Source organism: Eumetopias jubatus, unplaced genomic scaffold (assembly GCF_037043125.1).
Source record: "Eumetopias jubatus isolate StellerSeaLion01/CBP00866 unplaced genomic scaffold, mEumJub1_p1.0 scaffold_16, whole genome shotgun sequence".
Taxonomy (NCBI): Eukaryota; Metazoa; Chordata; class Mammalia; order Carnivora; family Otariidae; genus Eumetopias; species Eumetopias jubatus.
This window is the reverse complement of record NW_028274822.1, coordinates 23,853,973-23,881,609: the sequence shown is the minus strand read 5'-3', so window position 1 is coordinate 23,881,609 and position 27,637 is coordinate 23,853,973. Positions and strand designations below refer to the sequence as shown.

Genomic DNA, 27,637 nt, shown 5'->3' with positions numbered 1-27,637 from the left:
TTTAAAATCTCTACCCTGGAATGCCTATCTTTTTAATATTCAGTGTGATTAAATCGAAGTGTGAATAAAGTTCTTGTGCACATCCAAGTACAAGGTTCATCTCTAGGAATGGTATTTGTGTGGTTGAACTGCAAGGTAAATTAGCTGCTTTTTTTAGTGGAATACTTCTCTTATTTTTACTTAAAAGAACGACTAATAGAGGAACCATAGTTAGTCAGACTTGGATATTTGTCAGGGATCTCCTTGAAAATTAGTGAAGTGGGCCTGACACTCAAGAATAACTTGTTGTTGGCAGTGATAAAATATGATCTTTCAAGTGAAAATTTTAGATTTGAAAATTTGTGTCTGCCACATGGGCTTGTCAGCTGCGTAATACTTAAAGACTTTTCTGATGAGATTGGTGGTGATATTAACAAATGTGATTTAAAAAAAAATATTGTGTAAGAAAATGTGTCAGCATTTGGAAGATCTGTATAATTCATTGAACCAGTATTTTTCAGTGACCATTACATGATGTTACAAGATCATGCATGGGTAGATGGATTCAAAGTACAATATACACCAATGGATCTTTATATAACAGAGCCAAGAAGTTCATTGATACAGTTTCAGATTCCACATTGCCGCTAACCTTTAAGGATTGCCATTTGTTGCATTTTTGAGTTGAATAAAAGATGAATAGGGCACCTGGGTGGCTCAGTCGTTAAGCATCTGCCTTCGGCTCAGGTCATGATCTCAGGGTCCTGGGATCGAGCCCCGCATTGGGCTCCCTGCTCTCCCGGAGGCCTGCTTCTCCCTCTCCCACTTCCCATGCTTGTGTTCTTGTGCTCTCTGTGTTTCTCTCTGTCCAATAAATAAGTAGAATCTTAAAAAAAAAGTAAGAATAAAAGATGAATAACCATAATTATCTAAAAAGGCCATTAAAGTACTTTTCTCTTTTCCAAGTATGTATGTATGTGAGGCACATTTTCTTCATGTATTTTAACCGAAACATATCAGAACAGATTGAATGCAGAAACAAATGTGGGAATCCAGCTCTCTTCTTTTAAGTTAGACATTAAAGAAATTAGCAAAAATGGAAAACAGTGTCACTCTGAATACTGATATTTTTGTCTGCTTTGGAAAATAGTTATTTTTTCATAAAACACTAATTAACACGTACTGGACTTACTTCTTATTTTAAATTAATAAAATACATATTTAAACACCTTTAAGTTTTAGAATATAAACAAAAGCTATTTGGAATCTCAATAATTAAGAATGTAAATAAGGGGACCTGAGATCAGAGAGTTTGACAACTGCTATTTTAAAGTAACTAATTATCTGTATTATTGACTAGATTACTGATTGGTTCCAATTTTTATGTGGTTTGTGTTATATCACTGTTAATTCTGAGAATGTTAATTTAATTTTTGTTCAGTAATTATGTACCAGGAAACATGTAGCAGTCAAACTTTGTCAAAAGAGGAATTCATTGGCTTGATCTGAAAATAGAGCTGGCCTCAGAATGCTGGATCCTAGGTCACAACCAGTATCATCAGGACTCTTTGTCTTGGCTTTGCCTTTTTTTTTTTTTTTTTAAGATTTTATTTATCTGTTTGACGGAGAGAGAGAGGGCGCATGCACAAGTAGGGGAGCTGCAGGCAGAGGGAGAGGGAGAAGCAGACTCCTTGCTGAGCAGGGAGCCCCAAGTGTGGGCTTGATGCCAGGCCCCTGGAATCATGACCTGAGCCAAAGGCAGACGCCTAACGGACTGAGCCACCCAGGTGCCCTTGGCTTTGCTTTCCTTTCTGTTTAAGTCTCAGGTCATCTCCAGGCTACTCCTAGTGTCAAGTCCAGCAGAGAGACTTTTATTCCCTCTGTAGTTCCAGCAGAAGTCCTGGAGCTGTGTCATCGATCTGACTTGGGTCCTTTCCCATCTTGGAAACAACTAATGTGGCTAGGAGGTGACCCTGGTTAGTGAGGCTGGGAATTATCCCACCTGCCCAGATGGGGAGATTTTCCTTGGAAAATCAATTACAGAATTTTTGGCTGACGAAAAACAAGGTGTCACCTAGAGGACTTTGTTGATTCTTTTTTTAACTACCTCTAATTTATGAATCTAGAAAAATGTGTTTTTTAATTTTGTTTTGTTTTTTGCTTATCAACAGAAGTTTATTTTCTCACAGTGCTGGAGGCTGGAAGACCAAGATCAAAGTGTCAGCAAGGGTTGGTTTCTTCTGAGGTTTATTTCCTTGGCTTGTAGATGGCTCTGTTTTCTATCCTGTGTCTTCACATGGTCTTCTCTTGTGTACTTGTCTGTGTCCTAATCTCTTCTTATAAGGACACAAACCACATTAGATCAGGACCCACTCTAATGACCTCATTTAACCTTAATTAACCTCTTTAAAGCTCTGTCTCCAAATATAGTCACATTCTGAGGGGTTAGGTTAGAGCTTCAACATACAGATTTGGCAGGGGGTGGGGAGACATTTCAGCCTGTAACACCCTATCAATAACAGTATGAAACTCTGATATGAAATACTCAGAAGAGGCACATCTTATGCTAAGATTCTTTTGATGCCATCACCTCCCAGATCTTTAGCAGCTTGTTCTGTTTCAGCTGCTGCTCTGGTCTTCCTCTTCTGTTTGTGACTACATGGCTTTACCACCTGGAGGTGACCAGTCATTGGGTTTGCTGCACAGTCAGATCGACCAGTCACCACCTTGAGTTTCTGGCCTCTCCCCCTCCTCTGGGACCTGGATGAGATGCTATGTGGTAGGGCATGGGATCTTGTTTCTGGTGCAGCAACCAAAGGGGCCAGATGATACAACTCAGAAATGCAGAGGGGTTAATTCCCCATTGAAGCAAACTTTTTTTTTTTTTTAGGACTTTATTTATTTGTGAGAGAGCACAAACAGGGGGAGCTGCATAGAGAGTGGGAGAAGTGGACTCCCCGTTGAGCAGGGAGCCCTATGAAGGGCTTGATCCCAGGACCCTAGAATAATGACCTGAGTGGAAAGCGGACGCTTGACCAACTGAGCCACCCAGGCGCCCCAGCAAACTTTTTTTTTTTGAGGTATAACTGACATACAATATCCTATTAGTTTCAGCTGTTTATCATGGTGATTTGATATTTTATACATTACAAAATTATCCCCAGAGAAAGTCTAGTTACAAAGTTAATTTTTAAATAAGATTTTTTAAGGTGAAGCCTGGTATACCAATATGACACTTACCCAAGACCTATGGGTGAATAAGAAGTTTATCTCTGAATTTGTCCCTCGTAGTTCATCTTAAAAGTTTTAACAGAGACATTCTTTTTGTTTGATTGTATCATTCGCATCTCAGATTTTATAATCATTAATACCTGTGCACATAATCCTTTGTGCTCTTTGGAGTGCTCCTCCAGTTACCCTCAGTTTAAGGAACCCCAATTTTCAGACCTTCCTCTGTTTAGAATCTAGGCTGTAACTACTGCTATAGGCAGTTGAACTAAGCCTGCACACCTTTTTGTTTTCTGCTTGTAAGCCTATACTTAGAATTTCTTTCTAATGATATTTCACCAAGTCAGGTTTTTTTTTTCCCTTGTTAAACGTAAGCACTTATCTCATATTCCCATATTAAGTAGTCTATTGATCATTGATCAAAATACCTGTAATTTCTAGAAAATATACTTACATATTTTGTTTTGCATTTTTAATGCTGCCAATAATTCAAAAGTAAACAGACACCTGAGAAATAAAAAAAAGTCAATGTTCTTTAAAGTTTATGAATTCCCATGAGAACCTCTCAGACCAGTGCTCAATTTTATTTTAGAGAGTTTGTTTATGAGAGAGAGCACGCATGCGCACACATATGTGCGTGCGGGGGGGGGGTGCCGAGGAGCATCCTTGCTGAGTGCAGAGCCCTAGGTGGGGCTTGATCTCAGTCCTGAGATCGCAACCTGAACCAAAACCAAGAGTTGGACACGTAACTGACTGTGCTACCCAGGCACCCCCAGTTTTAGAGAGTATCTTAATTAGCCTGGTTATCTGGCTTTGTAGTCCATGGAGTTCCTTTTAGACCTGTGGTCTGTAATAGGTGATAGCTTATGATTAATAACAAGGCTAGAGACAAAACACACAATAGGTAGACAGATATAAGTATGAACCTCGGTCCCTTTTGCTGACTTTTTACCTCCTGTTACCCCTGTCACCATAGGATGGTTTGTTCTATTATAGAGACTTTAATATCTGTATTTTAGAGACTTTTGAATAGGCTTAACTTTTCTACTGAGCTCTTCAAACTCAGTGTATTTAAAACTGAATATGTTACTTACCTTTTTAAATCTTTTATTCTCATGATTCAGTTAACTATGAGATAGGTCCTTTTTTGACTGTCCCTTCTTTTCACCCCTTAAAAAATCTAGTCTGTTCTACTTAGAAATATTGATTCCCCCTTTGTTTCCATTGCCCATGCCCCTAATCTAGAGCCTGTTGCTTTTCTGATTGCTGTCTCCTAACTAGTTTTGTTTCCCCTTTCCAAAGTTATTCTCCATGCTTTCATTATAGTTTTCTTTCTAATGCAAATCTAATGCCATTATTCCTTCCTTTTTCCTGTGATGAACCTACTCTAGAAAAACATCTGCACTCTTATCCCTCTGCTTTTCCTGATTTTCCTTCAGCCTGGCAAATTCTTATTCACATGTGGTAGTTATTAGTATTATTCCACCAGTATTCTGATGGCTCTCTGCACTTCTCTGTCTCCCTTCCCCACATTGAAATTAAGCATGGCTCAGGATATCTGTTTCAGCACTATTGACATTTTGGGCTGGCTAAATTTTTGTCATGAGGTGCAGTCCTGTGCATTGCAGGATGTTTAGCAACAGCTCTGGCCTTTACTACTTGATACCAATAGTTCTCTGCTTCCCACCTTCCCATTCCAGTTGTGACAGTCAAAAACGTCTTTAGATATTGCCAAGTCTTCTGAGGGACAGAGTTTTCCTGGTTGAGAACCACTGGCATGGCCGTATGACATTGGCCAATCCAAATTTGAGCGGAAGTGATAGACTTTTAAATGACAGTGCATGAGTTATCCTGTCTTTTCCCCTGCCATTTGAGGACATATGTAGTGATGGAGCCTTTGTTAGCCTAATTCCTGAAAAATGATAGTGAGTAGTGATCCGTTTATCTGAGACAGACATATAGTTTAGCTTATGCAGGAAATCTTTGTTTTAAGCTACTGATGCTTTTGGGTTTGCTTGTTGCTGCCATGTAGCATAGCCTAGCTTTATTGCTAAACCGTGGTAAGACTTCTTACCTCTGGACTTCCCTTGCTTGCTTGCTTTTTTTTTTTTTTTTAAGATTTTATTTATTTATTCACGAGAGGCAGAGAGAGAGAGAGGCAGAGGGAGAAGCAGGCTCCCAGGGAGCAGGGAGCCCGATGCGGGACTTGATCCCGGGACCCTGGGATCATGACCTTAGCTGAAGGCAGACGCTTAACCATCTGAGCCACCCAGGCGCCCCTGGACTTCCCATGCTTTGTCACTTATAGTCCCAAATCAGTTTAGTAGCTGTCTCTATTCTCATCTCTTAGTGTAGTGATAGGATTGGATCTTCTAGGTTAGTGGTTCTCAGTGGAATAAGTACTGTACTTTAAGGGATGTTGTGGAAATTAGAGGAGCATTGGTAGATGGGGGCAAAGGATGCCATCCTATAATGTGAGGGACTGTGAAGAATTATCATGCATCCCATAACACTTTCACATGCCCCAGAAATTCATGTAGGTAAACCTATAATTATCTAACTCCATCTTTTTTTTTTCTCTAAGATTTTATACATTTATTTGACAGAGAAAGAAAAAGTACAAGCAGGGGGAAGGGCAGAGGGAGAGGGGGAAGCAGACTCCCCGCTGAGCAGGGAGCCTGATGTGGGGCTTGATCTCAAGACCCTAGGATCATGATCTGAGCGAGCTGAAGGCAAACGCCGAACTGACTGAGCCACCCAGGTGCCCCTAACTCTTAATATATATTCATTTTTTTCAGGAATTAAGTTTCTCTTAATTCGTTTTCTTAAATTGAAGTTGTTTTGTTTGGAATTTTATAAAGAATTTACTGTTCGGGGAAATCCATGTCACCATCTGCAGTGCCATTGTGCTATTTGAGTTGCCAAACAACACACCTGTCTTGGAAGGTCTGAATTTGTCATTTTTTGTCATTTTACTGTCATAATTATGATGTTCTACATATAAGTGCAAGCATCATGCCTGAGCAATTTTTTTTTTTAAGTAGGCTCCAGTGCAGGGCTTGAATTCATGACCCTGAGATCAAGACCTGAGCTGAGATCAAGATTCGGACACTTAACTGACTGAGCCACCCAGGTGCCCCATGCCTGAGCATTTTTATTGAAATGCACACTTTATTATATATTAATCTTTTTCTCCTTTATGTTACAATTAAGGCATTGTTAAATTAAAAAAATATGTGTAAGGATGTTAGAACTTTGTTTCAGGATGGCTAAGAGGAGGTGGTATAAGTTAGTTACAAAAATGGGATGTTTGTCTGATAGAGTTGAGAACCACTTTCTGATTATGTGCTACTTGTTTTTTGTATCGAGTGCTTTGCCCATACTAGTAGATACAATATTTGTTGGTCAATTTATGGTTCCCAGATTGCTTTTATGTACAGTGTTGCATTTGATTCCATAGAGAATCTGTAAAGTTGGCAAGGAGAGCTTGTTCCCATTTTAGAGAGAACTGAAAGACATGTTAACTTGCCCTATCATACTGCTAGAGTTCTAATCAGAACTTATAAATTTATTTATACCATTCTAGTACTTTTGTGTATCATTGCATACCACTCTTAGAATGTTATTATCTAGAGCTATTTAATGAAGGAAAACATCTATATACCCCTGTTGGTAGTATTTTTTATGCAGGGAACTTTACATTATGTTTTAGGCACTTGTAGTTATAGAAGTAAAACAGGCATGAAATCAAGAACGTGGTGTTTGAGAAAGTGAGGACTTTTTTTTTTAAGATTTTATTTATTTGATACAGAGCACAAGCAGAGGGAGTGGCAGACAGAGGGAGAGGGAGAAGCAGGCTCCCCACAGAGCAGGGGGAGCCTGATGTGGGACCCAGGACCCCGGGATCATGACCTGAGCAGTAGGCCATCGCTCAACCAACTGAGCCACCCAGGCATCCAGTGAAGACATTTTTATCAGTTTTCAAAGAAATGTGCAATTAAAACATTAGGCCCCCAAATAGCTTAAGTTTTAGAGATGGTAACATCTGAGTGTGGTGAAATAGTTACATTCAAACACTGTAATTGCTTTTTAAATTAGCATAAATCTTTTTGAAAGTAGTATCAGAAATGAATTCAACAACAAAAGTATTTATATTCTTTAAAATTTGTTGCAAAAGGGGCACCTGGGTGGCTCAGTCGTTCGTTAAGCGTCTGACTTCGGCTCAGGTCATGATCCCAGTATCCTGGGATCAAGCCCCGCATCGGGCTCCTTGCTCCGCGGGAAGCCTGCTTCTCCCTCTCCCACGCCCGTTGCTTGTGTTCCCTCTCTCACTGTCTCTCTCTGTCAAAAAATAAATAAAATCTTAAAAAAAAAATTTGTTGCAAGGAAATGCTACAGTAAAAAGCTAGTCAATCTGTGTTTGCCTCATATATGTCAGGAACTGTGCATGGTGCTGGGAATTTCTAAGGTGAGAAAGTTTTGCTGTTTTCTTGAACTTCTAGATTTGTGGCAACAGAGTGTGAGACAAATACATAATCAAATAACTATAATGTGTTGAGTTGTAATTGGAGTGTGTTTTAAATTTGAGGGAGGGGATAATTAACATACTAGGGAATACACAGTAAACATACCAGGAAAGTCATTCTCCAGGATTGGGGGTGGGGAGAGACAATTAAACTGCATTTTGAAGGGTAACTAGGACTTAATCAGGTGGATAAAATGAGACTGGATGTTTTAGGCAAAAGGAATAGCATGAACATGAATTTGAAAGCACATACAGAAAGGTATTCGTTTGTCAATAAAGAGCACTTACATGTCCTAGGAGTTGGGCATATATGATGAATAAGGTAAGTACAATTCCTGTACCATAGATCTTTCAGTCTAGATATTAAAATTGTTATGAGGTTGGCGTTCAGAGATTGGGCCAGATGTGAGTTGAAAGGTGTGTTTTGTTTGGCATACACAGTGGTTTTCTCTCCCTTTTCCTTCCTCCCCTTTCTCCCCAAATAAGTTGGTGATACTTAAAAATGAGATTTCATACACAAATGAGCATTGAAGATCTGGCAGCAGTGGGCTAGCATTTTCATGTGCCATTTCCACTGGAATTAAATAGTGGCTACCTACTTTAGAAGGATTTGCACTTGTGCTCTGCAGTACTTTTTTTTAAACCTGCCACATTTTATTCATTTATATAATTTGCCAGGCTCCTATATGCCTTTGAGTTGTGAGCCTTGGGTGAGTGGCTTACTTCTGTCCTTGCCCTTCTAAATTTTCTTTGACATATTTTAATAGGAGAAAAATAGAAAAATGCATATTGTGTTTTAGGAAAATAACTGTTCAACTGAAAGAGGAATCAACTTAAAGAATACGGAATTCAAGTATCAGTCAACAAATTTAGACTATTTTTTATCTATCTAATTGCTGTTTCCTTAATCATATACTTTGAATTTGGTAATAATACATGTGATAGTACCCTAAGAAAACAAACATCTGGGCTTTCAAAGTGTCTTGTTTTATCTATAAAAACCATATAGAAGAATCTGGAATAAGCACTGAAAGAATGTGTAAAAAATAAATCTCCTTTTAAAGTAATCATTTTACTATTCAGACTGTGAACATTTTAGTACTCAGATTATAGCTTCCTTTTTATTTTTTATAAAGTAGGCTTCATGCCCAACCTGGGGCTTGAACTCATAACCCTGAGATCAAGAGTTGTGTGCTCTATAAACAGAGTCAGCCAGGTGCCCCTATAGCTGCTTTTTATTGAACGTTATGTGCTAGGCCCTTCATGTAGATTTTCTCCTTTGAGCTCTGTATGTACCTTTTAATCCAGGTTCAGAGAGTTTAACTTAATTTGTCCAACTACTTAGTGTGAGAGCTGGGATTCTAATCCAGATTTCTGACTCCCAACTCCCCCCACCACCCCAGGCAGGTAATCTTGGGTTATTCAGAAAGTGTATCTTCAACATGTATTTCACATGTATTTACTGAATGTGGGCAAATGCTTACTATTCAAAGGTATAAGAAAACTGCTTCTCTGCATTGGACTTATAATTAGTTGAAAAGGCAGGCATTTATGTAAAATAGATAACAGTAGAGGGAGCATGAGTAAATACCAAGTGATTGATAGAAATACCAGGGAGGCCCAAAATTACAGCAGTATCAGGGAGAATAGAAAGGAGGAGACTGCTAGAAATGACTAAGGTAGAGAATCATGTAACTTTGTGAGAGAATGTGAGGATAGTGAATGAGAGAGTAGGTCAAAGATGATTTACAAAGCTTTCCAGTGCTGGGTAATTGAGTGGAATTAATGCTTCACAAATAAAGGTTATCAGAAGAGGAACAGGCTTTGGTAGAGACTGATGAGTTAGTTATTGTTTGTTTTGTTTTGTTTTGTTTTTGTAAGCTCTGTGCCCAGTGTGGGGCTTGAACTTACGACCCTGAAATCAAGAGTGGCTTGCTCTACCAACTGAGCCAGCCAGGCACTCTGGTGGGGGATAGATTTTTAATGATTCAGGTGAATAGCGAAAGAAAATAAAAGAATAAGCATGGAATACAATATCATCAACAAACAAATGAAAAACAAATCAGCATAAGGTATGGTCTCCATTCCTGCTATATCTCATTTATTCTTAGTCTCAGGGCCTTCTCTTATTCCATGTGAGATCTTAAGGTTAGATAAGTTACTTTAGTTTTGTACATATTGAATAGATTCTTCATTAATATTCATTTTCTATATTTTGATTTCTTTTGAAAATAATTTACTGCTTTTACAGGTAAAATCTTTTGAGGAATTCATTGGTCTATTATTTTAATAACTTCTAATATAATTCACATACTCTAAAATTCACTCAGTGGTTTTCAGTATAGTGGCAGAGTTGTGCAACCATCACCACTATCAATTTTAGAACATTTCGTTACTCCCGAAAGAAACTCCATACCCATTAGCAGTCACTTCTTGTTTCCGTTCCCCGTAGCCTCTGGCAACCGCTGATCTACTTTTTCTTTGTATGCATTTGCCTATACTGATATTTCATATAAATGGGATTATACAACATGTGGCCTTTTATGACTGGCTTTTTTTTTTTTTAAAGATTTTTATTTATTTGAGAGAGACAAAGACGGAGCATGATCATGGGGGAGGAGGCAGGGGGAGGAGGCAGAGGGAGAAGCAGACTCCTGAGCAGGGAGTCCGATGTCGGGCTCGATTCTGGGACTGTGAGATCATGACCTGAGCCAAAGGCAGATGCTTAATGACTGAGCCACCCAGGTACCCCATTGTGACTGGCTTTTTTCACTTAGCATGTTTTCCAGGTCCATTCATGTTATAGCATGTATCAGTACTTCATTCTTTTTTTATGACTGAATAATATGACATTGTATGGATATACTCATTTATATAGTCATCAGTAAATGGACATTTGTACTGTACTTTTGGGCTATTATGAATGATACTGCCACGAACATTTATGTATACTGTTTTTTGTGGACATAAGTTTTCAGTAATCTTGGGTGGAATTGCAAAGAGTGGAATTCCTGGGTCGTATAGTAACTCTGTGTTTAACATTTTGAGGAATTTTCAGACTACTTTTCAAAGTGGCTATACCATTTTGCAGTCCTACCAGCAGTGAATGAGGGTTCCATTCTCTACTTCCTCACCAGTGCTTATTATTGTCTACCCTTTTATTTATTTAACCTAGTGAATGTGAAGTGGTACCTCCTTGTGGTTTTGATTTTCCCTAATGACTAATGTTGTTTGAGCATCTTTCATATGCTTATTGGCCATTCTTTGGAGAAATGGGTATTAAATCCTTTGCCCATTTAAAAATTTGTATTCATCTTTTCATTGTTGTCAGTAGTCTCTTTAAAGAGATGTGTGTTTTTTTAACTTATAAACGGCATTTTGTAACAGGTGATAGTAAATTTTTCATGTGTATTAGTGGTAGACTTTTAGGTTTAAGTAGTTGTTAGTCTAGCATATTTTAAAGTGCTGGTCTTCATTAGCAATCATTTTAAAAAGTCTTGTTAAGATTTAACTTTAGGGTGATTAGTTCTGTCCACAAGACTTGATTGAGCATGCCCCTATAATAACAAGAAAACTTAACTTTAATATACTTTGGAATGTCAAAAACAGCAACATTTTAATTTATTTAAAACTCTAAGCACCAAATTTAAATTATGTGCATTGAGTCTTTGACTTAACTGGAGCAATTCCATCTTTTCCCAAGTAACTGAATCTACTTTGTGAAATGTGTTTTAATGTCTATGTCTCTCTCTCTTTTTTTTTTTAGGTTATCCTGAATACCACATGCCTAATACTTTTCCTTGCAACGTTAGCCATTGTTTTTCACTGCCTCCAAAAGATCAGAATTTCTCCGGAAATTGGACACATATTTGATTTAAAAGAAATAACTGTAACAAATGGACAATATGTCTATTACAAATACACCAACAAGTAATGATGCCTGTCTGAGCATTGTACATAGTTTGATGTGCCATAGACAAGGTGGAGAGAGTGAAACATTTGCAAAAAGAGCAATTGAAAGTTTGGTAAAGAAGCTGAAGGAGAAAAAAGATGAATTGGATTCTTTAATAACAGCTATAACTACAAATGGAGCTCATCCTAGCAAATGTGTTACCATACAGAGAACATTGGATGGGAGGCTTCAGGTTAGTCTTGTTTGAGAGTTTTTCTATGTCTTTTGTAGTGGCAGATTAAAAAATTCTTGCTTTCTCTTAAGTTACTATTAGATAATTTAACATTTGCTCTCTCTCTTCATATACTGTACATCCTATACCAATATGCATTATGGGAATCTATGGAAGAATATATTCTTCCATATAATAAAGATATATCTTAAAAGTTTTTTAATGTTCTAAGAAAAAAATTCAATGTAAAACATTTGGAAAATAAAATAAAAAGCAGAAGAAACCCCCATACCTTTAGCACTTTGGTATTCATCTTTGTAGCTTTTTCCCTCTTTTTTTGGTATTTTATGTACATTTTAAAAACTGAGTCATACTTGGTCCTTTTATAACTTAGAAATCTGATATTTTATGTTTGGTACTACTCTAAAAGAGTTCAGGCATATCTTTAAAACTCAAGGAGTTAAAAGCTTATATTTTATAAAATTTTTTAATTTTTCATTTTCACTGATTACATTTTTATATAGAAGTACATCATGTATCTCCTGTGCTGAATATATATATTTTTAAAAGATTTTATTTATTTATTTGACAGAGAGAGACATAGCGAGAGAGGGGACACAAGCGGGGGGAGTGGGAGAGGGAGAAGCAGGCTCCCCGCAGAGCATGGAGCCCGATGTGGGGCTCGATTACAGGACCCTGGGGTCATGACCTGAGCTGAAGGCAGACGCTTAATGACTGAGCCACCCAGGTGCCCCATCCTGTGCTGAATAGTTTTAAAGAAACATACAGAAATACTTTGTCATTTAGATTTAAAAATTTTATTTCTAGATTTTAGGAATGGTTACTTCAACAAACTCATACTTTTTTTGCATTTTAAAAACCTGAGCACAGGTCTTGAAAAAATACCTTAGTTCATAAATGTTTCTCATTTATGAAATGGGGATTATAATACTGATGTAGGATTGTATGAATTAAATGAGAATATATATAAAGTGCCTTGTTTAATGTGTAATGCATAACTGATGATCAGTAAATGGTCATTTATATTTCCTAGGTGGCCGGTCGGAAAGGATTTCCTCATGTGATCTATGCCCGTCTCTGGAGGTGGCCTGATCTTCACAAAAATGAACTCAAACATGTTAAATATTGTCAGTATGCGTTTGACCTAAAATGTGATAGTGTCTGTGTGAATCCATATCACTATGAACGAGTTGTATCACCTGGAATTGGTAAGTAGACTTTGCTTTTATCCTCAGATGCACAAAGGGAAGAGATCTCAGTAGTGTTTTAATTTTTCTACGTTAAATTATAAATTTGGGTATAGCCCAGGACTTCAGCTAAAGTTAAAGGATCAGGTATTTTTAATGAAATATGAATATTTAAATTTGAACTTTAGAATAGATTTGTATTTTGATTGCTAAAACTATGTGTACACTATGGTTCATGTTCTGCCCATTTAGAATGTTTTTGAAAAATAAGATGGAAAGCATTATTGAATTGTTTATGTATTGTCAGATAGCATTTATACTACTCTTCTTGAAATGGTTCATGAAGTTTTGAATCTCTGGGTTAAATTTACATTTTGTAATTTTAAATACAATGGAAAATATTTTCATGGTAATGATTAATGTTTCATTTTCTTTTCCCCTTTAAAAAATTAAGATCTCTCAGGATTAACACTGCAGAGTAATGGTAGGTAATCTGTTTCTTGTAACTTTCTCTGTTTTCTTTTATTCTGTCCCTTCTGTTTTTTATTGACCTAAAATTAGTTTGTGTGGGTGCTGGTAACATTTACAAGAAAAATACTCATTGCTTTGGAAATGTAGATTTTTGGGGAGCATGCATCAGTACTTAAAACTGGATTTAAATAGGCTGGTGGTACTTTGGATTTGAACTACCATTTATATACTCAAGTGGTCTAAAAAATATGATAGGGGAATATAAAACGTATAAAGAAAGTTTTTTTTTTGAATTGGTAAAAACTGGCTATTTTGGAAGAAAATCTCAGAGAGCCAGTTTAAATGGGTATAAATACCTGTAATGTTTGGTAATTTGGAGTCATGTAGAGCATGTCCTTTAGAAATAGCAATATTCTAATTTTTCTTTGTTTCTCCCTAATTTATTTTTAGAAATGATAGATATTTTTAAGTATGATTTAAAACTACATATATTAACATTTTTTGATCTTGTTACATTTTGAGTAAATAAAACAAGTCTACTCTCACTTTCATAGATGATCTAATTCTATTTTAAAAAGGAATGTGTTTTGAGTTAGGGAAATGAAATCAGTGGGGGGGCGATGTTGTTTTTTAGTGTAATATTTGAGAACAGATATCTGTTAAAACTTAGTTTTGTTACTCAGAACATGTTAATGAACTAAAATTTTTATAAGAAGTAATTAATTTGCAGAGCAACTCTGATAAAGAACCACCATTATCTTAGAAAGATGTGCAGTTGTTCTGGAGGGAAATTAGTGGGTTGGCGCTTCTTGTTGCAGAATCTTAGAGGTGAGTCAGAAATATCATCTGACCTTAAACAAAATTTAGGAAGAGCATGAAAGTCTACTTGTTTTTACTGTCCACTTTCCTTCCATGTCACTATAATAGAGGAAGACTAGTGCCTTTTGGTACTTGCTAATGGTTAGTGGGTTTCTGAGAATAGCGGGTTGGTAATACGGTAGTGGCCTGGGAAGGGTAGCTGTAAGATTGGTTAAATTCCGGCCTCTTTGCTACACAGATACTGATATTATGTTATTTATTTTCTTTGAAAGTAAATACCCTTCAGATCTTCACCATTCTCCATTCCTGATTTTGGAGAATTAAAGTATTCAGCTCAGTAGGGATTAAGGATTGGGGGCCTATAGTGATACTTATATCAGAATCTTTTTAGTGGGAGTGGTTGTGAGGAGATCCAGTTTTGAAGACTCATTACACTCTTCCCTTATCCTAACATGCTGCTGCTGTTATAAGTAGCTGTCTTTGGTCGGATTGTGTGGGTGATAGGCTCTTTTTAGTGGCTCTAAGTTTGTTTTAGCCTTGCAGATCCCCCTAGTGGTGGTTTGTAAAGGCCAGCTTCAGTGGCTTATTTCCTCAGCAAACAACAGGTGTTTTTCACAGCCCCTTCTAGATTTGGACAAAGAAATAATACAAAGCCAGGCAAAGAAAACGTTAAGAAAATGGGATAGTTCCTTCGCTTTTGAGTTGGAATCTTAGGGTAATCATTTCCAGCCTATCTCATATCTTCTGTGAAACGTTCCATGACCACACGTCTGCATATTCATTTTAAGAAATATTTAATAAGCATGTATTACTTGGTACTGTGTTAGGATCTAGGGACGATAGTATAAGTAAGGTGTGTTTTCTCCACTCTAGGTAGCTCAGAGTTTAGTGGAGGAAAGACAAGGTAAATAAGACAGCAACAGTAGCATCAGACAAGTGCTGTGCTCTGCCTGTGGGTGGTGATGAAGAGCACTGACTTAGGGTGAGTCTAGTGGCTTCAGCTTAGTGATGAATGGTGGGGTCCAATTTTCTTAACTGATGCATAGTGATGAATGTCCCTTATACATTCCTTTACTCCTCGTAAAACATTTTACAATTACATGTATGATTGCTCTTAACAGGATGGTTAAAGCATAACAGCTAACACTTGCCAAGTACACACTTTGTGTCCAGTACTGAGCTATATGAGTTACAAGTATTGTTTCATAATTCTCATTATACCCCCACATGGAAAGTCGCATTTTCCACACTTGATTAAATTAAAATCGAGATAGACAGCTAGGACGAGCTGGAGTAATGTGTGCTCAATATTAGATATTTAAACAATAGAAAAATAGAAGAGTGTAAGTTCCATGAGGGCAGACATTTTTCTTTTGTTTATGAATGTATTCCGGGTGCTAGAACAGTACCTGGAACATAGGTGCTCAATAAATATTTATTCAGTGAATGAATTTGTTGAATGCTAGTCCATGAAGAGAAATACTTAATAGTTTGGTGTCTGTTATTCTGGACTTAAAAAATATATACTATATGTTTTTTAATTTTATTTTTTTGAATAGGCAATACATGGTCCATAAATCAAAATACTATAAAAAGGTATACAGTGAAAAGAAGTGCTCCCACCCCTGCCCCCATTCCCCCCTACCTCAGGTAATCAATTTTATTAGTTTCTGGTGTTTCCTTCCAGGGTTTCTTTATGCAAAAATACATGTGTTATTTCCCTCCTTTCTTACATAAAAAGCATATTGTGCACTTGTTCTGGACCTTGCTTTTTAAATTACAGTTTGTGATTTTTTAAAACATGCATGTGATCATAGTGTACAATAGTGTTTTGTAACCTACCTTTTTTCTCTTGGCAAAAATAAACTGCAGACATCTGTCATTGATTCCTACAGTTTTATCTAAGGGACATGTTTTAAGTTATTTGATTGAAGAGACTTGTAGTCAGGTGGAAGTCTCAAAGTTATCTTTGGGGAAGGTTTAGTCAGTGTATTAGGCAAGAAAGTATTATGAGGCATAACTCTTTAAAAGTAGAGTTTAGTTGTTATGATTGCACATTAAGCTGAGAAGAGTCAACTGAAAAGCAAAAATGATGAGTATCAAGTTGACTGACCATTTTCTCAAATCAATAGCTTTCTCCTTATGTACTAGCAATACCAATATCTTGGTAAAAAGATCCTTGTCAACTATAGTAACAAAAAACCCTAAAATATCCAGGAATTACATAGAGATGTCAGAATCAATATGAAGAGAATTATAGAACTTTGTTGAAAAGTATAATTTAAAAAAAAAAAGATTGGGTAAATAACAGTAATATCCACTTTGTCCCAAATGATTTTTTCTTTTATTTTTATAATTTGGCTAACATTAGTGATGAATAGTTGGGTCCAATTTTCTTACTGATATGTAGTGTTACGTTAAGCATCCTTTTGGTTATCTTTTTGTTTCCCTAGAATTTTTTGAAGAAAAACTTTTTGCAAAATCTTCATGACTTTTTTTTTTAAAGATTTTTTTATTTGAGAGAGAGCGCATGTGCATGTGTGCATGGGTGGGGGAGGGGCAGAGGGAGAGAGAGTCTTAAGCAACCTCGGTGCTGAGTGTGGAGCTGGACATAGGACTCGCTCTCACTACCCCAAGATCACAACCTGAGCTGAAACCAAGAGTCGGACGCTCAATCGACTGCACCATATAGGTGCCCCTTCATGACTTTTGATGCATGAAAAAGCGCTTTAAGAGATTGTACATAGAAATTTGAATAATGGATTATTCTTACTGCTTTGAAATAGTCTCCATTAAAAAAAAAAAAAAGGCCATGTTGGGGCACCTGTTTGGCTTAGTCGGTAGATCATGCGACTCTCAATCTCAGGGTTGCGAGTTCAAGCCCAACTTTGGGCATGGAGCCTACTTAAAAAAAAGGGCCATGTAATGAATTGGTATTTATGTGTTACCAGTTTTTTCAAAAATTGACATAGGGAAAGATAAAGGGCGCTATATGTTGATTCTTAATGGAAAAGAGAATGTCTTGTGGACTGTTTATTGACTGTTCTAAGAGGAGAACGTAGTATTGGAATTCAATGGATTGTAAAATTCTGGGTTAGTGTTAGTTTAGAAGCAGTAAAGAGTTATTTGCTAAAGATAAAAAGCACACCCCAAAGCAATAGACTAAGAAAAATGGGGAGGTTCTGGGCAGAGAACAGTTGATACCAATGCAGTTTAAGTTTTCTTTTTTTCCTTAAAACAAAAGCAACCATCCTCTAGTTTGTTAAAGGAAAAGTGTTATGTTGTATCAGCTAGAGTTTAGGTTCGCTTATTAAGGTGTAACCACATAGGTGAAAGATGTTGATTGAATTTTTTCACAACATATATTTATCAAACATCATTATTTGATTTGGTTTTTCAGAAGGAAATTTCAGTTTGACTTAACCATTTAGAATTTTTCTTTCTGGTTCTAACCCTGTAGGGGACATTCAGTACCTTTCACTTTCAAAGTATGTCACTTAACAGTAAGTCTAAATCCTGGAACTGGATAGCTATCAGATCCCATTCATATTTCTACACTGTGAAATTAGCAAAAAGATATATAGCCAAGTCCTTGATCTCAGTTTGGTTTTATGGATAAACATTTTTCCCCAGCCATTTAGTTTTTATCTAACTCATGTATTTAAGATGGTTATTACTTCTAGGTTAATCCAGAAACTAAGGAATACCTCTTGAGGACCACTTCTGGAAGTTGTTGAAATGTAGTCCTCAAATTTCAGGGGGTCAGTCAGGTTGACTGATAATCTGAGATCCCTACTTCTAAACAAACAGTTTTTGTGGATAAAGTAGTATTCTTTTCAAATATGAAAACATTCTGAGTTAGAGTTATTTACACTATAGTTGATTTTAGGTGTTGTATTACTTAACAAGATTTTTTTTTCTGGTAACCGAATCTTACAAGATTTTAAAATGTGTTTAATTTTTTATATAGCTCCACCAAGTATGTTGGTGAAGGATGAGTATGTTCATGACTTTGAGGGACAGCCATCATTATCCACTGAAGGACATTCAATTCAAACCATCCAGCATCCACCAAGTAATCGTGCCTCAACGGAGACTTACAGCACCCCAGCTCTGTTAGCTCCATCTGAGTCTAATGCTACCAGCACCACCAACTTTCCCAACATTCCTGTGGCTTCCACAAGTGAGTAGTAGAATCAAATGTAGTCAGCAAGTTGATCTTACCCTATTTAATATTTATATGTAATAATTATATCTACTTGGAGGAAAACTCCAAGTAAGTAAAAATCAAAAGTACTGTGGTATCTTTTATAGGATAAAAGTATTAAATAGGCTTTTCAGTTGGTCCTGGAAAAAATGGTGTTTGTAATCTACTTGAATGTTTTTATGTTGATGTACAGTCACTCAGAATTTAAGTAATGACTTTGATTATAATACTGATTTAAATTAGTGGTCTAATTTGTACTTTCTCTACTATTACATGCAGAAGTAAGAATCATCTTGCACTTTCAGATGTGTTTTAGAGAAGTGTTTAAGTAGTTAACAAGTAGTTTTGGACCAAGATGTTTATAAAAATCTCTGTCAATTGAATTGTACGCTTTTCCTTAATTAGGGTTTCTATTGTGCTTTATCTGGCAGAATATTACTTTATAATAGTCGTTTCAGTCTCCCATTGTACAAACTTAGAAAAAGGGATCTTGACAAAGTTGTTTATAACATATATCCCTCAAGATAGACATTGTTTTTTAGTCAGTTTTGAAAGAAAGCTAAATTCTAGGTATCTATTATTATTATTATTTTTAACCAAGAAGTCTTTTTCAAAAAGATTCCTCCCATGATAGAGATGCCATTTTCTCTGCCACATTATAGAGGCAGAGGGCTATTAGGTTTATGTTTTCTTGGGGACTGATCAAGGCAATAATGACTCTGTTCTGTTAATATTGCTGTTTATTTTCACAGTTACCAAAGGTTGCACAGTTTGCTGTTTGGCAAGTGGAGTTGCTTTTTTTTTCTTTTTTTTTTAACTAATTACAGAGCAGTGTCTTGGCATGTGTATGGTGTTATTTGTACCTGGTTGCTAAGGAGATTGTATCTAAGCCACATCAGCAGTAGGTTGTTGATAGATCTGGACTAATACTTTATTAGCAGCTACTAAAGGGAGCATTATTCTGTTACTTTAATATCAGATCAGATTCAAAATGGAAATTTGATCTTTGGAATAAATAGAGGACTGATTTCTCTAATTGAGTTTATAAGTATGGTATACCAAATATCCCCCCCTTTAGTTCATTTCATCTCTTCAAAGCAATATATTTTGGATTTGCTGCATGAGATGACAGTCTCACCATAGACAACATATTCTAAGTGGAGTTTATAGGTTAAGCACATACTTTAGAACCTGGACCCTCTTAATCACTTAGTGCTTCTGTTATCTGTCTACTCTTTATTAACCAACTTGGGAATATATTTGACAGGGTGGTCAGTGATGGAGAATAAAAGAAAGCATATTATAGCCACCCAAGCATAGATTAGTGAGAGCGCAGCCACTTACTTAATTACTTCTATTGATATTATCTGGAGATTGAATTTGCATGCCTTTGTTGATGCTTTCTAAAGTGGCTTTGCTTTAAGTGTTCTATTTTCTGGATTCAAGTCCTATTGAAAACCAGAAAAAGTGGTATTAGTGAAATTCCGATAATTTTTCTTGGTAGTTTTTGGATGTATTTTTCTAATTGAATAGATGATTATTTTTAGAATTTGTCACAAAATGTTCTTGTAGATCTCAAAATGTGTATTGATAGAATTAAAAGAAAGAAAAAAATTGGATTAAAACAGGAATTGGAAGACTATTTTGAATGAGCTGGTATAGTTGTATTATTTAATTTCTTCTTATATACTTGGAATTGTGTAATGGAAATACTCAGTACAGATAATCACAGTGGGCTACTTTATAGTCTCTGTTCATTTTGCACTTGAATATCTTCAGGTTTTCTTTCTAAATATCTGTAATTAAAATAATCTCATTTTGCTTATATAGTGACACTTTTTATAAGCTAGCTAAGAGTCTGTGGCATGCATAGTTGTTAAAAGCAAGAGTAAAAGTGTATTTGACATTTAAAGATAACTTGGAAAAAATTTGGGGGATGAGTAGGGAGGGAGGTTGCTAAAAACATCTTTAAAAGTAAATAATTTGGAGATTATTGCAACAATCTCTTTAACTTTTAATTTTATAATCCTCACCTTAAGGAAATGTGATTTGCAGAGAGGAGAAAAGTGTTCCTTTTCCTTGATACTTTGAGCAATGGTGTCATTTCCTTTCTTCTATCTATACTCCCATTTAGATGAGAAAAGATTGAAGTGATGCCAGTGATAGATAACAGTTATGAAATTTCAGTGCTTCCCAAATGCGATAAACAATTGACTTAATGCTTGCTTGAAGAAATAAAGCTTTTTCCACTTAAAAAAAAAAAAGCCTTAAAAATATAGGTTGTTGGGGCACCTGGCTGGCTTGGTTGGTGGAGCATGACTCTTGATCTCAGGGTCGTGGGTTTGAGCCCCACTTTGGGGGCAGAAATTACTTAAAAAAATAAAAAATAAAATACAATCTTTTAAAAAAATGTTCAGTAAGCAATATCATTGAATGGTTTTGAGTAGAATAGAAACCAGACAAAGCTTACTCCTCCTGGTATATTACATATAGAAAGGGTAACTAATTTCCTCTCAATCCAGGAAGATGGTAGTGTTCTTGGAAGGAAGTGATTTTTGGTTTTTAAAAGTACATGAAAAAATTTCAAAGTAGACTTATATTTTGTTGTTGTGGTTTTTGTTTATTGTTTTTGTTTTTCTTTTTTTTTTTTTTCTAACAGTGCTCTATTGATTGAACAGTGGAGCTTGACCTTTTCTAAACTTCACCTTACCCATCACATTCCATTTAAAATATTTGCCTGCTCTGCTTTTCTTTTATCAAACTCTAGCATTTTGCCATTACCAGTACCAGTGCTGATAGTAATGAATTTCCAGTTTTCAACATTTCCTTGAGTCTGGACTTCTGGAGTCCTGAATCAGAAAGGTCCAGAGCTACTTGGCATGGCCAGGGATGAGCTGATGTACTTCTGAAGTTGATAAGCTAGACATATAGTGGCATTTTGCTGGCATTTGAAGAATATTTATGAAGGAAAAATCCTCTAAAATTAGCTAGACATTACTTAAGGTAGAACAGTTTTGGACATTTTCAAGTTAAGGTTTGCCTTCATAGATGACTTTAGGGTTTATTACTTGATAGACCATGGATGAGTTCCATTTTTTGCCCATCTTTATAGTTGTGATTATCAGATATAATTGGTCCTTCATTTACTGTATAAAAACATAGGATTGCATCGATCAATGTACCGTATTAATGTCTTCTTGTTCCTCTAGGTCAGCCTGCCAGTATACTGGCGGGCAGCCATAGTGAAGGATTGTTGCAGATAGCTTCAGGGCCTCAGCCAGGACAGCAGCAGAATGGATTTACTGGTCAGCCAGCTACTTACCATCATAGTATGTACATGCTTTTTAAAATCTTTTAAGTAGTTGAGAAAAAATAGGCAGGCTTTCTAAAAGCAAATTAATCCATGTGGGCCTTAATTTTTAGACAGCACTACCACCTGGACTGGAAGTAGGAGCGCACCATACACACCTAATTTGCCTCACCACCAAAACGGCCATCTTCAGCACCACCCGCCTATGCCGCCCCATCCCGGACATTACTGTAAGCTCTCGTTTTTGTTGTAAGGGCCTTTTCTTTTTGAGAACTGGTTTTCTTTCGATTTTTTTTTAAAATGTTTTTACATCTTTTATTCATCTTACAATTTAGTTTCATTAAATGATTACTGCTTTTCAGCATTTTTGGTAAACAGTATTATTTACTTTTTACAGTTTTGTTATCATACCTTTGTTTTAGAGGAGTGATGTTTACTAAGCACATTTATTTCTCTTTTGCTGATGTTTCATTAACACCACATTGATTTCCATTCATTTGTTTGTTTGCTTTGTATATATCTCATGTATATCTGTATATCCACCCTAAGTGGGTTGAAACCCCTTGAGTGTCAAGATCTCAAGGCTTCCCTCATCATACTATTCAGCATACTGTAGACACTTAGATGTTGAATCTATCATTACTCTGTGCAAGCTTGATTGGGAGGGAGACTCTACTGATAATTGTAGCTTGTAGTTTCAGGCAGAAGAGGAACATTGTTCATCTGGCTTAGTGAAGTCAAGAGCATAAATTTTTCTTATGTATTAAATTCCTTTTCCTCCATTATAAATTAATAGTACCAAAGAAAACTTGGAAGAATCAGAGAAGTGTAAATAAGAAAATAAAAATTACCCAGAGTCCTCCTACCTAGAGATATCTACTCCTAATATTTTGTCTTATTTTTTCTTCCAGTCATATAAATGGGTGTCTATACACTTGGGAGGGGAAGGATCATTCTGTGTATATATTGTGGTATCCTTCTTATTTTCAATTATGTTACTATTTTTCCATGTTTTAGAGAATATAATTTTTTATGGCTGCCTGGCCAAGCATAGTGGTTAAGGTGCTGAGTTTGGACCCTTAATTGGCTGTGTGACCGTTGGCAAGTTACATAACCCCCACTAACTAAGCCTTAAGGGTAACGGTAGTATCCATCTCAAGAGATGTTGTAAGAAGTAAATGTAATAATTCTTGTGAAGTGGTTAGCACAATGTTTTAACACTTAATAATCTCTCAATTATCTTAGCTACTGTTCTGTTACGTAAATATCCTTAATTTAATAAACCCTAAACACTTGTTTTGAGAATGGACCTAACAGTTTGAATTATTATCATATATTGCATTGTAAATTATAGTCTGTTATGTTACATGAATAATTCATTTATAATTTACATTAAATTTTCCATGTACAATTATTGTAAATTGCTAATAGCACTTGGCACATAGCATTAAAATGTTAGCTCTTAAATATCCACAAAAGTAACTCAAGAGTATTTGCTTATTATAAAGTAATCTAAACAAAGCTTTTACATTTTTAGACATTGCATAAGCTTGATCTAAACAACTCCTAAGGTACGGTAGTTATATTTAAGTAAGGTTTATTAAAAGTTTTAGCATTGGAAAACTTTTAATAAATAAAAATGGGATTTTTATTGTCTTTTCTTTAGGGCCAGTTCACAATGAGCTTGCATTCCAGCCTCCCATTTCCAATCATCCTGGTAAGTGTATTTCAACATTGATTCCCTATATTTAGATTTTCTTTATAGTAATTAAAACATACACACACACACACACACATTTTAGTATAATTCCAGAGTAACCTAACTTTTTAGATAAATATAATACTGCTTATCGCATTAGCTAATCAACAGTTTACGAGTAGCTGATAAATAATCACACATAGGGTGCCCATATTTGATTCTTTTTAACTGTGTGAAAGAAAAGACAACTGTTTTTTTCAGCTAAAATATGAAGTAACAAAATGCTGGTTTTAGCATTGAATACATAAATATGCAGCAGAAGAAAACTAGGTTTCAAAATAGAACAGCTGTAAAACTGTAGCTTAAAAAGCCAAGGAAGAATCTGAAGTAGATGCTGAAAATAAAAATAATTCACTGTGTCTGTTTTAGAAGATAGATTTAGGAATTTCTGGTTAATTGGAATTTTTAGAAACTTTTTGATTAATCTTCAAAGCAGTAAATAACTAAATAGATTTCTTCAATTCAGAGTTTGAATATATCTTTTTAAACTATAGAAGTAATAAAACAGAAAATTTCAATAAAATACTGAGGGCTTCTTAGCATAAACATAAGATTTTGATTTTCCTCTATCCCTTCGTATCTATTTTTCTTAGCTTAAAAAGTTGCAAATATTTAATTTCCACTCATCACTTAATTTTTCCCCTAATTAAAAATAATTTGTTTTATTATGAAGAATTTTAAACATATACCAACTATCAGACCCCCTCCCTCAATATACTCATCCCTCAGTTTCAGCTGTTAACAGCTCTGGGCCAGTCTTGTCTCATTCATACCCTCACTTATTATTTTGAAGGAAATCGTATAAAATTGTTTCGTGTATAAATATATGAGCATATATTTCCAATAAAATTTTTTTAAAAACATAACTACAATAAGCATAATGATCAGTTTAAAGGATAACTTACAGTTCTTCAAATAGATCTACATAATTTTCTTCAACAGTGTTCTGTTTGTTACTTTTTATTTTCTAATTTTTCTTCTGGATGTTAAAAAATCCCAAAACTATTGAGGGTAAGATTTTCAAGCTTGTAACTCTTCTCATATTTCAGTTTAAGAGATTTAAAGAGCTTCTGAATCAAAAAGCCGAATTGCTTTACAGTGATCGCATCAGAGTATGAGAAAGAGTTACCATGCTCACCAGATTAGGTGGATAGTTTGATAGACTTTTTGTTGATTTAGGAGGCAAATAATATTTGTTTTGATTAGAAGAAAAATGCTACGGGTGGGGCAGAAGTACTTTTTAGCTGTACATAATTACTAGTTAAATAATCCTCTTTAGTAGATTTTTCTGTATGTTATTTGTGTATTTATTGTGGCTTTAAACATTTTTAGTGGTTAAGGAGCCTTGCCTTTTTATAAACATTTTTATTGAGAAATATACAGAAAAGTATGTAAAACAACTGTACGTACAGTCTCATGAATAACATTGAAGCCAACACCTAGGTAACCACCCCTCAGATTGATAACTAAAATTTGCCACACCCCTAGAAAACTTCCTATCCCGTGCGTTTTGTTTCAGTCAAAAACTTCTCTCCTCCCTACCAGAGAGCACTGTTCTTTTTTTTTTTTAAGATTTTATTTATTTATTTGACAGAGAGACAGCGAGAGAAGGAACACAAGCAGGGGGAGTGGGAGAGGGAAAAGCAGGGAGCCTGATGCGGGGCTCGATCCCAGGACCCTGGGACCGTGACCTGAGCCGAAGGCAGACGCTTAACAACTGAGCCACCCAGGTGCCTCTGTTCTGCTTTTTGTGGATACTATTTTTTTTGCTCTTTGAAAGTGATCAATGCATCATGAGGCAGTCTAGTTTAGTAGATTGGTTTTACTTGTTTTTGAAATCATATAAATAAAATCATTGTATCCAAATCTTAATTTGTTGTGAATAAACATGCTGTGATAAGAGGGGAAAATCTAGAGTCTTAAGAATGAGAATTTTTTCTGGCTTCAGGGCAGCATCATTGAGAGTCAGTAGTGGTTCCTGGCACTTTGGGGGGCCTCAGTGTCCATATGGCTTAGTGGAAGGTGGTCTGCAGGAGGGAGAATAACCAGAGCTCAGAAGAAAGACATACCCTGAATGAGATGGTGAGGTGAAGTTGGAAATGGTTATTTGGACTCAGTTTGGATTCAGCAATTGCTTTTGGCTTCTTGATAGATTTTTCATTCTTCTCATGGTAGAACTGATGTTGAGGTCTAACAGCTCCTGGTGGTTAGGGAATAGCATTAACTTGTTAAGAGGATACACATCTGGAACACTGCACGTTGGCATTAAAGCTTTTGTCTATGAGTAGAATAGAAAGTGACTTAATGGTGAGAATGATCCTGAAAGGTCTCTATCTGAGTGGTTGTGAGAAGGAATTAGCTCTGTGCATACACAGATGTTAGTGTGGAATCAGCTGGTTGGAACCTATTTGGCTGTGAACTCTTTGGCTATGAATACTTACAGGCCCCAGAGGAGTTTTACCTCACAACTGTTTTCTTCATTTCTTCTCTCGTACTGTTAAGAGTACTATTTTAACTGGTCTCCCTATTGGGAGAGCTTGTAGGCATAGTTTAATCTCTGTTCGTACTCAGTATTTCTTTTCAAATTTGAATCTAATTATTTCTCTGCTAAAGAATTGCATCATTTTCATTACTTATTGCTTGGCCAAAAGGTCTAAATTCCTTAGCTGGGCAGAATACAGTGTCTGATCCTGGTCCCTGCATACTTTTCCTAGCTTTGTCTTTTTATGCTTTAACCATCCTGAACCACGTACTCAAGCTTGCTCAGCTATATCATTCCTCTATACTTTTTTAACACATGCAGAAAAATCTTTATGTGATAGGTCTTGTATTCTATATTAGTTACTTGCTGTTCTGAAATAGAGTATTTCCCAAACTTAGCTGATTAAACCAGTAATAACAATTCTTTATCTTACTTAGTTTCTGTAGGTCAGGGATCTGTGAATGACTTGGTTGGTTTGCTCTGGATTTAGAGTCGCATGAGGTTGCAGTCAAGATGTTGGCTTGGGCTGCTGTCATCTGATGGATTTTCTGGGGCAGGAGGATTCACTTTCAGGGTGGTTTACCCACATAGCTGGTAAATTGTTATTGTCAGCAGGAAGCTCAGTTTCTCTCTGTGTGGACCTCTCTATACAGCTTCTTGAGTGTCTTCACATGATAGCTAACTTACCCCAGAGTAAGTGGTCAAGAGAAGGCAAGACAAAGCCTTGGGGTCTTTTAAGATTTAGCCTCAAAAGTCACATCATAATTTCTGTAAGATATTATTTTGTGGGCAGGGGATGACACAAGGATGTGAATTTCAGGAGGTGAGAATCATTAGGGGCCATCTTGGTGCCCACCCAGGTACTCCTAAGGTCCTAAATGTGGCAAACTCTGTTTAACATCTACCTGGAGTATACCACTGTTGGGAAACCTTTCCTAATCTCTGCGTCCCCTGCTATCTAGTACTTTTAATATTTTTTTTTTAAGATTTTATTTATTTGACAGAGAAAGTGAGAGAACACAAGCAGAGGGAGCAGCAGAGGGAGAGGGAGAAGCACGCTCCCCGCTGAGCAGGGAGCCCGATGTGGGGCTCTATCCCAGGACCCTGGGATCATGACCTGAGCTGAACCAACTGAGCCACCCAGTCACCCCTCTAGTACTTTTAATTCTATTTAAATTATAGTTGTTAGTTTACAACTCTGCAGTCCTGTTTCATAAATGAATATAAAACAAAGTTAATATTTGTTTTAGGTGTCTGGTTAATGCAGCCCCTTAAGGTCCGATTAAGAAATGCTAAAATATTCTACCACAGACTTAGGGCCATTTAGATAGGAAATAAGCCTATACCTCTGAATATGTAAAATATTTGAAATAATGAAACATCATCAATATATAGTGAATCTATTTTGAGAAATGATTTTTGAAGACAGTTACATAGATGTTTTCAGAAATAGAGGTAATATAAATTGTAGAAAATGAAAATTATTATTGGTCATTACCTTGGTGTTAAGGATTTCAGATAGGCC

At 36.1% G+C, this 27,637-nt stretch overlaps 1 protein-coding gene across 2 annotated transcripts in view; it reads left to right on the top strand.

Annotated features, from left to right (window-relative positions):
* Window positions 1-27,637, top strand: part of SMAD4 (SMAD family member 4) — a 56,815-nt gene that overhangs the window by 6,266 nt on the left and 22,912 nt on the right. For both annotated transcript variants that reach the window (XM_028098143.2, XM_028098144.2), the window contains exons 2-8: window positions 11,499-11,877; window positions 12,911-13,085; window positions 13,519-13,548; window positions 18,325-18,537; window positions 21,771-21,890; window positions 21,985-22,101; window positions 23,538-23,588. In XM_028098143.2, coding sequence (XP_027953944.1) covers window positions 11,629-11,877; window positions 12,911-13,085; window positions 13,519-13,548; window positions 18,325-18,537; window positions 21,771-21,890; window positions 21,985-22,101; window positions 23,538-23,588 — 955 coding nt within the window. In that variant the 5' untranslated portion in view covers window positions 11,499-11,628. The remainder of the gene's footprint in view (window positions 1-11,498; window positions 11,878-12,910; window positions 13,086-13,518; window positions 13,549-18,324; window positions 18,538-21,770; window positions 21,891-21,984; window positions 22,102-23,537; window positions 23,589-27,637) is intronic.